General features: G+C 38.0%; 1 protein-coding gene across 4 annotated transcripts in view; it reads left to right on the forward strand.

Moving 5' to 3' along the window:
• Nucleotides 1–10,610, forward strand: part of PHACTR2 (phosphatase and actin regulator 2) — a 104,295-nt gene extending 93,685 nt beyond the window's left edge. For all 4 annotated transcript variants that reach the window (XM_066546906.1, XM_066546905.1, XM_066546908.1 and 1 more), the window contains 4 exons: nucleotides 1,884–1,945; nucleotides 2,954–3,091; nucleotides 5,417–5,493; nucleotides 9,023–10,610. In XM_066546906.1, the coding sequence (XP_066403003.1) occupies nucleotides 1,884–1,945; nucleotides 2,954–3,091; nucleotides 5,417–5,493; nucleotides 9,023–9,038 (293 nt within the window). In that variant the 3' untranslated portion in view covers nucleotides 9,039–10,610. The remainder of the gene's footprint in view (nucleotides 1–1,883; nucleotides 1,946–2,953; nucleotides 3,092–5,416; nucleotides 5,494–9,022) is intronic.
• Nucleotides 10,611–13,914: the final 3,304 nt, after the last annotated feature.

Raw genomic sequence — 13,914 nt, forward strand, 5'->3', positions numbered from 1 at the left:
TAAGGAAAGGGCAGTACAGTGATGTGTACATTCAATTGTCTTTTTTTCCTGTTACTGGAGATTGTCTGAGGTAGGACTTAAGCAATTCCATTCATGAGGAGACAAAATTTTTATGGTCACATGATTCCCAAGTGAATGGAAACCCAAAGTAATAGTTTGTGTTTAATTACCTCAGCTGCTGTGTCTATTGATTGCAAAGACAGGATGTTTAAACAAAAGCCTACAGATGATTTATCTGTCTCAAAACAGCTAGAGACCTTTTGACTTTTTTAGATGATAATATGAGATTAGTTATCCTTTAAAGTTGTAATTCTTTAAATAATACCCAACTTATTTATTGATAGATATATTAATTAAATAAATTAAAATGTAGATTAATCTATAACTCTCCAGTTACAGTTATTCTTCAGTTTGAGTCCATTTACAGTTCCTCTATGGAAACAGGCTATCCATTTATTTTCCATTTAACAGAAAAGCAATTAATAAACCATAAATTGCATCCATATTTCAGTATCTCAGTAACATCACCATCAACCTGAAATCCAACCTAATCCTGGCAGCAAGCCTGTGTGATTGCACCTTGCTCTTGGAAACCTGGTGTTGGTGTTGGAATCTTCTCAAAGAGACGATCTTGGGCAAGCATTGCCTTTTTCCTGCTTTTTTCCTTCTTACTTTTTTATTTTTATAATTTGTCCTCTCCTCCTTTCCCTGATATTCTTATTATATGAAAGCATTTGAGTAAGCAAAAGATATCTGCAAGTACCATGAAGCGTCCTGTCGTAGCATTTTCTCCACTGTGAAAGTCATTACACAAAAATTCTCCTCAGGCCAGGTCACCTCTACCAAGACAGCAGTCTGGCCATAGGAAACAGGGCAAATACAACTATACCAGGTTTTAAAACTCCCTTTTCATCTCTACAAGTTGGCTGTATCCAGAACAAATTAATTTCTTTAAATTTATAGTTAGCCTTGAACTGTAATGCAGAGTCTGTAATCCCCAACCATGAATAAAACAGGATCAGAATTTAATGTATTTCTCTAGGTGGGCTATTTCAGCTACAAAACATTGCATTTAACCACCAGAGTTGGACTGAAAGGGCAAATACTGTCCTTCAAACCATACATCAATTAAAAAATATGCTGAGCCCACATGAACATGTCTTTCTAAGTGTGCTTTTCACTGGCAGTCAAGAAATCAAGTTCGGTTAGAACAGAAATTTGTTAAAAGGAAATAGTTTCATTCATATGCCCAAATACATCCTAAAAATGGACATCATTTTCTGCTGTACTGGTTCATCTGGTCCAGCCAGTGGCCCTTATCCAAGAGGGCTTGAGTGTTGGATCATATGCCCCCATTATAAAACCAGAAAAAAATTTATATAATAAAACCAATTTGCTGACAAATGACAGTGAAACAAATGTCATTGATTCATGTCTGTAGCAGTAGAAGAAACTTGGGTAATTCAAATACTCAGAGCAAAATTTTCACTTGGCATTTATAAATTAGACACTTATTCTAAAATCAATGTTGGAAGTAAAAGCAACAGTGATTGTAATGCTAAAATAAGTAATTGAAACATCAGGCAACTCTTTCAGGGTATTTGCTTGCTGGCATACAGAAAGGAAATGACAGGCACCTTCTCTTTGCTGTGCTCATGACCCACAGTTGACTTGAGATGTCTACAGAATCAGGGGAAATGCGGATAGGGAAAAGAATGAGAGCAGACAAAAGCCAAAAAGCAGACAACACAGGCGGCATCATCCAGAAATATGAGGAAACATGAGCCAGGACTTGGAGTTCTGAAGCTTTCAACCAAGAGAAATACAGTATGTGCAGTTATAATACTTAAATATTCACTCCTTTTTATCTCTTCTGAAAACAGAGAAGAATGAAGAAGAGGAACAGGAAGCCAAAAGAGAAATAAAACGTAGACTCAGTAGAAAGGTGATGATGTGCTTTTTTGTATTGTGTATTTTTGTACATAGAATTATGTTTCATAAGAATCTAAAAACCAGTGTGTAGTTTTTAGATTCATAAGAATCTAAAAACCAGTGTGCTGCAAATGTCCATCGGCCGTTTTCCCAGATTAGAAATCTGTTTAAAAAGCAGTACAAGCCAAGCCCTTGTTGGGGAAAACCCCATCCTGTCCAGCTCCCCACACCTGGAGAAGCATACCGAGCCTGCCATATTGCTGTTTCTCAGCAGGGGACATAAGTGACAGTTTTCTTCTGTAGCAGGACCACCCCTGTCACATATGATCAAGGGCAGCCACACCTGTAGATCCACTCCTTCCTAGAGCAGTGGAGAGGGCAGCAAAACAATGTGACCCTTACGACATCCCTTCAGTGCTTTTCTAACCACATCAGTGGTCTTAGCTTCTGCAGGTGGGATCATGCTCATTGTCCCTGGAAATTGAGCAGTTACAGGTTGTTCTGGGAGAGGATGGGAGGAGTTTTCATAAGTATCCCTGGTCTGCCTGTCTCTGCAAAAATACAGTTTTCTTAATATGATCATCCTTAGTTAATTAAAGTGAATATTGTTCGAGGTGATTGAAACAATTTGGCATTATAATGACCCCTAGATGGTCAAAACGAGGGCAGATGCTTCCAAATGTCACGTATTTTTGATATTACAGTTTTAACACGGTATAACTGTTAATGCAGATGGCCTAGTGGGATAATGCCAGTTGCAAAGTCACAATTAACATTCCAGGGATAACTGTCATGATTCTCTGTGACCTGCCCGACAAAGACTATTTTTATAATTGAAGAAATCAGGTTAGGCTGCCTCCCCATTCCTGCGCAGCACTCCCAGGATGGTGCCTTTTTTTAGACACCTGAAAGTGACCCTATTTAGAAATACCATTAAAGTTCTCTTGAGATTACATCATACCCTCCTCTTTTATTTCATTTCATCTTATTAAGCATACTATTTTCTGCCTCCTGCTTACAGCTCAGTCTGAGGCCTACAGTGGCTGAACTTCAAGCGAGAAGAATCCTTCGATTTAATGAGTACGTGGAGGTTACGGAATCTCCGGATTACGACCGTCGTGCTGACAAGCCTTGGGCCAGGTTAACTCCTGCAGACAAGGCAAGGCACAAATGCAGATTATAAGAAAATGCTTTCATCTGTCACTTTTGGGGAGTTTTCCTCTAGTTTACATTCTCTTGATTGCCAGCATCACAAATGGTATCTGCTGGTGACAGCAAGATTGTCATGGTGCTACTGTGCATCTACTGCTTGCAGCTAAGAAAACCCACTCAGGTGCCTATTATGAGCATATTTTCCACCTCCATTATTACAGTTTGAGCCAGAATTTCTAATTTTTGTTTTCTAATTTTTAAAACCTTGCTAAGACAGATAAAAGTTTACCAAAGGTGGCCCTGATCTGTGGGAATTCATGCAGGGATTTGCAGGCAGAAGTCTGCGTCACTGCTACCAGGAGTTGCTTTTGCCACTCATTTGAGTGAAAAACAGGTAGAAGTTCCTCCATCCTCCTCAAGGTTCTTGGCCATAAACACCAGTGCAGGGAATGACCATGTGCGTGCAGCAGAGCTTCTTGGGAAGATTGCCCCTAACATCTTGGGAAGATTGCCCCTAACAGTTAATAAAGCTCTGCTGCCTGACTACAAAGGATGAGATAAATGATCCTGTGATTCTCATTTTTAAAAAATATTAGTCAAAGGTTACCATAAGGTACTCTTCCATTTCCCCCCTACATTACTTAATGAAAGGAGAGCTGTAAGATTCAGGTAGCCCAAAGTGCTGGGTCTTAAAGCACTGAACCAAGACCTGTGGACTTAATGGAACTCCTGTGAGATGTGCGAGATGTGCTTGACATGAAAAGTGGTGTGTGCAAGAGCCCACTGTATTTTAGCTAAGGGTAGTGAAGCACTGATTTTATTTCAGCTTGTATTTTAATATTAATATTTTAAAATTGCCAGCTCATCTGACAGTTGTCTCAGGCCAAGGTGAAGTAGTTAAAAATGTAGTCAGAAGAGTTTGTAGATGTTGGTTATGGGAGATGCTGAGCACTGTCTAGTCCTCCCATAGTCTGTGGGAGGTTAGAGGACCCAGCACCTCCACTTTGACAGAGGTCCAACCAGAGTAAGCTGCACTAGAAAAAAACAATGGAGTTGCCTACCTACTTGAGGGTAGCAGTTTTTAGTCTCAATTCATTTTGTAATTAACAGCTGCCCAAGGCTGATCCTCTCAGCCCCGAGTTTATTTTCCTTAAGAGAAAAGCAGACTTGGGATTGCCTGAAAACTCCCTTGCCCTTTTTTTCTCAGAGAAATCATTCTTCTAATTCCAGTAGGAGCAGAAAATTGTGCTGCAGCTCTATTACAGAGCTGGAGCTCTGCTTTGTTGCTGATTTGGTGCTCAAAAGTCACTGTCTCTTCACTAGCTCTACAGCAGCCTCATGTAAGCAAGCTGTTGTGGCTAAACACGACCACCCCTGCTTAAAGCAAAGTTTATCATTTATAAGACTGCAGCCTGTTGATGCTATAATTACATCATGCTGCTTGTCTGCTCTGTGCTGAAAGGTATGCACACTAGATGATGTTTCTTTAGGGATTAATGAAATTATGTCTTTATTTAAAGTGGCGAAAGAAAAGAATGAGTAAGAATAAACTGTCATTTCCTTTAACAGTGAAGGTAGAAAGGTGTGTGGCATAGAAACAAAACCTCTTGTAGTATATATTAGAATATTTCAGAAACTGTATTTCCTTGATGAAGTAAATTGCTTATCAGTCTCTTAACGTAAGCAACAAGGCATTTGCAAACTGTACTGAATTTCTGTTGTTCTTTAGTATCTGCCAACTAAAAATCCAAGCCTGAAATATCCAAATATTAATGTCATTTTAAATAAAACTAATCAAACCAAGTGATTAATTCCACTTAAAAAAAAAAAAATGCTTTTTATCTTGCACTCCTCAAGTCCTGTCTCCAGAGGGGAGATACAAGGACCCTGCTGTGCACACAGTGCCTGTGCTGGCAGAGTGACTCACCAGCTCCTCAGGGCTGTGCCTGGAGATAGATAGAATCCCCTCCTGTCTGCCTACTCAGCAAGTGATTGTCAGGGTAATCCAACCCCTTGCCCATTTTTGTCAGTATAAGTGCTCTATTTCAGTGTGGGCTTTGTGCACCCATTGCAGTTGATTTGGTGTTTCTTGGTTTACTTTTGGTGCTTGATGCTTTTCATTTCTTTGTAGTGGATGAGTACTTTGAACAGCTCTAATTGAAAAGTCATTCATGTTGATGATTAGAAATGTGTGAGAGCTGATTGCAGTAAGAGAAAACTGAAATGGGAACTGTAAGGGGCCTGCAATGGTAGGGCCACGTTTCTTTCAGACTCTTTGTTTTCCTGAAAATTCATATTTCTTACGGTTGCATATATCATTATTGCTTATTAGGCAGCAATACGGAAAGAACTGAATGAATTCAAGAGCACAGAAATGGAAGTACACGAGGAAAGTCGGCAATTTACCAGGTGGGTGAATCCCCCTTCTTGTGTAAGTGTGAGAAATGAGTATGACAGCAACCCTCTGCTTTCCTGCAAGTTCTCTGCAGTTGTGTCATGATTTGGGTGGATTCCTATCATGAGTCCCCTTGAATCCCACCACTGATTCTGTTGGAATTCCCACTATTGCTGATGCCATCTCTATACAGCAGTGCAGGTGACTGCAATGGATTGGTCACTAGAAAAAGATTGGGGAATCTAAAAAATAATCTTATGCAAGAACCCATCAGTTCTTACAGATGAAGTTAGTGATCTTCAAGCACACAAAATAAAAGGGGTTTCCTTCTCTGGCAGCACTCCCTTGCTCATTAACGTATACATTTGTGTAGATGCATTTCATAAGTGAAAATTAGATGATGCATTGAACTTCAGAAAAGCTCACCAGTGTCTTGGCGAGCTTTCTAAGGATCACTTAGGCTCCTGGCAGCAGTTTCTGGGGAACAAGATAGATTCCCTTGTTGCAACTTCTGATGTGTTAATGTGGATTTGTTTTGTTCTCTGCTTTGGATAACACCAAGATGTTGTCTGAAGCATTGTTATTTGAAGAAGCTCTGAAGTATCCACAGTATTTTAGCAGGGTTTCAAATTTGGCAGAATTATTCCTAGGGGGAGGGACACACTTTCTGAAATCTCCATGGCTGTATTCATTTTTCTTGGAAGTTACAAAGGCTGAAAATTGCCACCAGCAATCAAAACTTGATGTTAGGTGGGCCAACATTGTGTCCACAGTATTAATGTCTTTGCTTCCACGGAAAATTGTCAGATATAACCAATTATCTAAGACTGGGTCCCTTCTGTTTCCTGCTACTGTTTCAACCAAACTCAGGATCTGAGCTAGTGAGTGTGAATCACCTAATTAAAAAATGCATCACAAGGAAAATTCATGATGGGTGTTTCATGTATCTGCTACTTCACTGTTTGATTTCACAACTTCAGTGATTTCTTTCTCACCAAAACATGGAGTTTTTAAAAATAATAACATCACTTCTGTGTAGATACAACATAAACAAATTCATTTTTAAAAATCCAAACCAGCTTCACAGACAGCAAACCTAAGCGACAAGACGAACCAGGATGCAGGGTTTTAATGTAGTGTTGCATTCTGACCACTAGAAAATGTATTTTTCAAACATGGAGATGTATCTTTTAATTTGGCTTCTGATGTCATTTTCTCTTTAGGTAGCACATAGTATATCTTTTTCAGAATGTATAAAAATACTACTTTTAAAAAAAGAGCATCCCAAGGGAGAGAATAAAAATAGCAGGTATAGAAACCAACCCCCTGCTTACATTGTTGTGTTTCTTGAGTTGCTTTGCAATACTGAAGCCTAAGTACAGAGAGGCATGATTCATACAAAAATAATTGGATATTTTTTCATGAGCTTTGAGAACAGTTGAGGCTGATTGCAACTGGATTCTTGAAAGCTGAACCAGGAAACTCATGGAGTGACAAACCAGTAAAAAAGTGAATTATTTACTTCAAGGAGGGCCTTTGAAAATGGAGTAAAAAATAGGAACAGCCAAATTGTGATCAGTGCAGGCAATGATTCTATAGGGTGCTGAAAGCATTTCAGCTGAGGGGAGTCAGTTTTTTTTTTTCTTTATCCCTGCTCTTTTGTTTCACTGGTCATGTTGTGGAGTTACTACACAGAAGTCAGAAGAGTAACACTAGAAAAAACTAATTAAGAGCAGAATAACATGCAAATGTTTTAAGTCAATTGCAATTTTGAAAATAAAAAGTGATCTAATTTTTTCTGTTTTCTGATACATAATATTAGATTGATACAACAAAAGTGATTTAAGAAAACCATAGACAGAAGTCTCTATCCAGAGAATTAATTTCTCATACATTAATTATTTTCAAGATCACTGAGATTATGCAAACCAAAAGGCACTTGCATTGGCACCTGATTAGCAAAGCCTATTCTGTGATAGACTGAGACAACAAGGAAGCTGCTTAATAAACAAAAATAGTTTCTAGTATATGGTTTTCTATATTATTGCAGATTAAATATAGATGATTTAATATTATAATCAGTATTTACAATATATTTGAAATGTTAAAAATTTATATCAAACTTGAAAAAGAAAGAACAATGGGTTTCATTGTTCATTGTTTACTGTAATGACTGTTACTTGACTGGTTTTCTAGTCCTAGTAAATTAGACTGATTCTTTCTGTTATTTCTTAACAAAATCAAAGAAAATTAGTTTCTAAAAATAAAGAAATCAATACAAGTTTGGGAGGAGCATATTAGCAGGTCTTCATGAAGTGTTTCTAAGGAAAATGCTATATATAGTCCAGTATATTGTTTTTCCACAAAATACAAAACCCCTGTGTCTTTTTAGCAATCCTCCGTACCCTCATTTAGCATATCAGCTGCATAGTTGTGAATGTCAGGCTTTGTGCACACCTCCTTCATTTGAGAAATCCATCCCCCTGTATTGTATTGAATCAACTTACAGGGATAATGTGTGGAACTATTGAGAGAAAATGTGTCAAACAAAAACTCAGGTAAATTTGTTGTGTAGATGTATCATTATCTATGCCTTTTTCAGGCTGCTGCATCTTTTACTACTTCATGGACAGATACATTTTTAAAGCCATTTAAACAGAGATATATGTCTATACACTGAGAACCTGATACTGGTGCCCTCCTTACCCTTTTGCTTGGATTCATTACATTTAGCATGATTTAGAATTTCAGCTGCTGTAGGTTCCTAACTTATTATAGAAAGGGTTGGTGACACCTTTTGGAGCAACCCACTTCTCTAGCCATCATACAGGCAATCTGGAGTGATGTGTATGCCCTACCTAAAAGCCTAAAAAAGTGAGGTATATTTGGGTCTCCATGTACCTCAGTTCACTGCTGTTAATAAGAAGAAAGCATCTGAAATGCTATAAAATTTGCTGCTTACTTAAAAGAAAATACAACATTTTTGTTAGCCTCATTTTACACAAGGATTAAAACCCCAGAATTTTAATTTTTATGGTTTAGCAAAGCTTTTCTGATAATACTTACTGACAGTATCTGCAAATAATGGATGCAATTGTAGCTAAGTCTGTATTGGCAAACAGACTGGAGACTCTTCTCTGGCCCTGAGGCCAGCAAGCTTGGCACAGCTTGAATCCATGCAGTTAACCTGTTCCTCTCACCTCAAAACCCTTCCCGGCCTGCCTGCTGTCCTGTGCTAACCCCAACCACGCCCAGGCAGTACCTGAAAGCACTGGCTGACCAAAGCAAAACACTGCTACGGACCACACTGGCAGGTTAATGGCACAGACAGACAGTGCTTGAGCCACACCAAATCTCTGTTTGGTTTTCTAAGCAGAGAGAGATGGACACCAGGAAATAACAGGTCTGGCTCTAAACCAATACAGATCAGGAAAATCAGGAATAACTGGCTGACAAAAGGAAACAGCTGTGAGAACGAGATGAGGATCAGTGTCATTGTCAGTTGAAATAACATAATTCTAAGATTTTAATTTATCTTTTCAGGTTTCATCGTCCATAACTGTTTGACCGTATCCCATATTTCAAGTAACAATTTTCTTTGGGGAAATCATTGCGTCCTGAAGACCTGAAATTGCACTGGAACTTGATTATGAGTGTGTGCTACAGCTTACCCTGAGGCTAATGAAGAAGGTGGCCCTTGTCTTTGTCAATGGACAAATGATTAGTCTAGGAGGAGAACCCACAGGAAGCATTTGTTCATGTCCAGACAAACCACGGTTCTGTGGCCAGCCCACACGGACAAGCCAGTGGACTTCTTTGTGAGAGCTCCATGAGTCAGGAAGTGCTGAAGACAATCGCTGGAGAGCCTGCTGCCAGGATCTCATCCGGCTTCATGGGGCTGGGACTGAGGGGAACAAAGAGGGAGCGGGGGTGACAAAAGAACTGAGAGCTGGGGGAAAAGAGACTTTGTCTGTCAGTCCACAAAGCTAAGTGGAATAGATGGGACTGCTCAACAATGCATTTGGCCAGTGGGAAGAATTATTTTTTAAAAGAAAGACTGTAAGCAACTGTGCATGTAGGTTTTTTTCAGTGGATGCAGCCTGTCTTAAAAAGATAGCAAGCCATAAGTCCTTGTGTCATCAGTATTTAGGAAGAACTATCATTTTCTTTGGTGCCAGTAAATGCAGTTGCCAGAAATTAGTCCTAGTATAACTCAACTGTCTTTTTTTAAATCCCAGTGCACATGCTTCAGGAAAATACATGGAACATTCATACAGAACAAGTAATATATTTTTTGGTTTTTTAATGTTGACATACTCTGGATCCTCAGAGATACATAAACAGGATTTGAAGGACAAATAATGTGACACTATGAATGCAATGAAATGCTTTGTGTTTAGAAACACTCCTTGCTGTCTGTCACTTGCCATTCAAACCAGAGAGATGATTATCTTTGTCATCCATGGCAGGCAGTAGTGACAACTTTGACATCATGCTAGAGTGAATCCAAAGTCAGAATTGAAATTAGGCACAGAAGTCTTTATTAATAGGCCTGAGCAGTGACTACTAATGTAACTTTTTATATTTAAGGACTCTTGCACTGCTTTGAGGAGGAACTCCCAGACGAATCAGCGTGTCTTCAGCTAATGGCCCTTTAAAAGTTAAAGAAAAATCGTTGGAGTGTCTCCAGCCTGTTTTTGTTGAGTGTGAAGAATGCTTCTTAGATTCCTAATTTTTTATACTATCTTGAAATTGTACATGTGAATAGAATACTATTAAAATTAAGTGATATGGAGTGTGAAAGGCAATACATACATGGTTTTTCTAAATTGGCCCAAAGGCCTATTAAAAAGCCTGTGGCATTGTTTACACTAAGAAATTCTCTGTCCTATATTAGCACTTATTTATCCTTTGAATTAGTGTACACAACAGTGGGGGAGGGGGTCTGGAATTCACATACGCATACATTTAATGCAGTATTACAATATATTTGCTATTTATCCTTTCTAATGTGTGTACATATTACAATTTATTTTTGTCTTTTATGTGTCCTGTTCAGTTTTTAATTATGAAGTGTAAGTATTTCTTTTTCTGGCAATAAAAGATTTGTGTAGATGTGATTTTTACCTCAGATCCTGTGATAGATTCTTGTGGAATGTGTTTAGTTTATAAAATTGAAGGTTGTTGTTAGAGATGTCAGCCTGAAGGCAGGAAGGCAATTTGGTGGCTAAAATTAGATATCCCTCTTTAGAGCTATTTACAACAAGACCAGGTTTGCATGAATGAGGTGGATTATTTTAATGAAGAACACTTCTAGTAACAGAAGAGTGCTTTCCAACAGCTGTCACTCTCTGTCACTCTATTATTTTTAAAGACATTAGAAAAGCTTTTTTAAAAAAGGTAAAATTTAAATGACTTTTAGGATCCATTACACTTTGGTAAAAATCTAATGATGTACAAGCCACAAAATATCAATAACCAAATAAAAAAGCCATCTACATGCTTATAGCAAAGAAAAGGAAGCAGCACCTTCCTTTTTTAATGGAATCAATAAGAGCCACTAGGATTCCATTTGCAGAAAATAAGCTTCTGGAAAGTCCATCATTTTATAAATATAGAAACTCCACTCTGACATCAAGGAAGCAGTGAAAATGTATTCTTTGGCACTAAATCATACAGGAAGTAGCAGGGCATTAGGTTTGTCAGCAATTCTGGTAGAATGCTAATTTTTATTTTTAGAATTTGAAGAGTAAACTCAAAAGTTACACTAGAATAGTTCTGCTTAAACTTTTTTTTTTTTTTTTGCTGATGTTGCCAATGTGTGATGTAGGAATGTGTGTCCAAAATCATATAAAGGTCTACTATGTTGACTTTGAAGTATAAAACACAGTATTTCACTTCAAAGGAAATGAGAGGAGCAATGAAACAGATCTCAGTGTTGCATTAATCCCATTGAAACATTTGAAAGCAGCCAAGATACTGAAGGCAGAAAGACAGCTGTTACACAGGCAGAATAACTCGGACAAAGGTAAGGTCAGACTATAAATATTTTATATAAGACAGTAGCTCCACCACCATGCCAAGGTAGTGCTTACACAAGCAAACTAGTTAAACTCTTACGATGAAGTGAAAAAATTGACTTTGCAGGAAGACATTCCTCTATACTAGGCCTGGACCATGGATGGAAAGTCACGTCCCAACCTTATTGTTTTAAGAGTAATAACACAAAGATGAGGATACAACTTCTGGCTCAGACTTCTTCAAGCTGAAGTTATGTAATAAGAAATAAAGATGTGTAGGTGAGGTATCACTTAGGCTTTTCCTATCTTCCTTGTGGGGTTGGAGGGGTTTTTTTAAAGTATTCACTCCAAGCCATTTCTAGTTGCAGGACTCTAGCCTTGGTAGAGATGCTGATAGAGAAATTAAAAAGAAATTTTTAATTTCTTACTATTTTGATAATAATCAGATGCATAGTGTGGCCCACAGTTCAGCGAACTAATAAAGCCCATTTATGTAACTGGACAAAAAGACTTACCTTTATGGGAACTTATGTAAAATTTTATGTAGTATACTACATAACATTATTATAAGATATAGCAGAATTAGAACTTCAAACTATTCACAGTGTATTGTATCCACACAGAGACACAGAATTGTATATAATATTTTTGTATTCTAAATACAAAATTTAGAACTTAGAATTTAGAATTTTGAAATTAAATTTTAAAATTGAAAAATTTAATTTAGAAATTTGGAATTTTGTGGCAGAATTTTTTGGCAGAAAAACAACAGCTGTAAAGTGTTGTCCATGCAATAAAAAATAACGAGAATTTGGTATGTCACCATGTGCAGTGAAGCAAGTTTGCTTCAAGAAGCCTGAAGTCAATTTCTGCTGTTTCTCCTAGTTGTCTATATTGATAAGTTCAAATGTTTTCCAGTTGCATCAACAACCCATTGGAAATATTACACCATATACCTGCTCTGGTGCTGCATGCCTTCTAGAAGGGAAAAATCAGGGTAAGTCCTGAGAAATTAATGAGTTAATAATCCTAGAGTTAAAAATACGTTAAATAGGCAAAGAAAAAATAGCACTTTTCATGCAAAGTATAGTACAGCCCAGTTGGCTAAGAGGGATCAGCATGATAATTTTTATCAAGTTGGATGAATCATTTAAATGTCATGCACAAGATATGACAAACCTTACACACATGATACCTATGTTCCCACAGAGTCAGGTATGTCTACATCCACAGAAAGAGAAAATGAGCAGCTTGAAGTGGCTTCTGAAATTATCTCACATATAATATTTATCAGTATAATCACACATCACAGTATGTTGCTGTGGGTGCAAAAGAATGGATGCTTAATCAAATCCTTATTTCTTCTTCACATAAAAAACTGAAATGGTTTTAGAGTGTCTCATCTCTCTCATCTTTTGGGTAATACATATTAGTCTTTGTAACTCAGATACAGTCTATCTGGATTTCTTTTTTTAATTGTGCTATATATGTTGACTCAACAAGTACCAAAAAAAAAAAAATTAAATGCTAATGATTATTTAAGCTAATAACGTTTCAATGGTGATTTGAAACATGTTAGGACCAGAAGCAATATCTCTTCAAAGTCACTGAAAGTATTCATGGCCATTTGTAGCTCTACAGACTGCATTTATTTGTTGTGTTTATCATTTACCTACAGTTGTGCATGTCCCTTGCTGTGGTGAACTTCACTGACCACTGATGTGGTGTGGGGCAGGACAGCCCCACCATCTGCTTTGGCCAACCTGAGCACCTCATAGAGAAGCACCACAACCTCAGTGCTGACATGGAAAAACCACATCAGATAAGCACCCATGTTTTAACTTGAAAACCAAATTAAAGCTGTGAAACAAAGGGATGAAGTATCCCTGATATTATAGAAATTAGACCACTCCTTCCAGGTGAAGTCAGTGCTTGGTTTCCTGCAGAGATGCTTCAAACTCAGATCTGTAACTAACAATACTACAGCTACATGAGACAGTTTGTTTCAAAGTAACAGTTGCTTAACCTGACTATAGACTCAATCTGAGCCCTGATTTTGTATCATCATAAGGTGCAAAAAGATACAGCCAGCAACAGGCTAAAAACATCTAATCCAGTCTGGCAGCCTGGGAATCAAGCAAAACTTCCTGATTGTCTGCAGCTGGCAGGGCTTGGAGTCAGGGTAGGGAGAGCCACACTGTCACCTGGGTACCTGGCAGCACAGGCCTGTGTGAGCACTGCTGACGTCCTAAACAGAGACCAGAATATTGGCCCATGTCTTCATGTCTGTTAATGCTTTAATGACAAAGAAAACCAAGCTGAATGCCTACATTTGCATGAGACTGTCAGGTGCACATGAACACTTTCATGTCCTCTGGTTTTAATGATCTTCAGGAGTTAAGATCTGTGCCATTG

The sequence above is a fragment of the Molothrus aeneus genome, chromosome 3, assembly GCF_037042795.1.
Source record: "Molothrus aeneus isolate 106 chromosome 3, BPBGC_Maene_1.0, whole genome shotgun sequence".
In the NCBI taxonomy this organism is placed as follows: Eukaryota; Metazoa; Chordata; class Aves; order Passeriformes; family Icteridae; genus Molothrus; species Molothrus aeneus.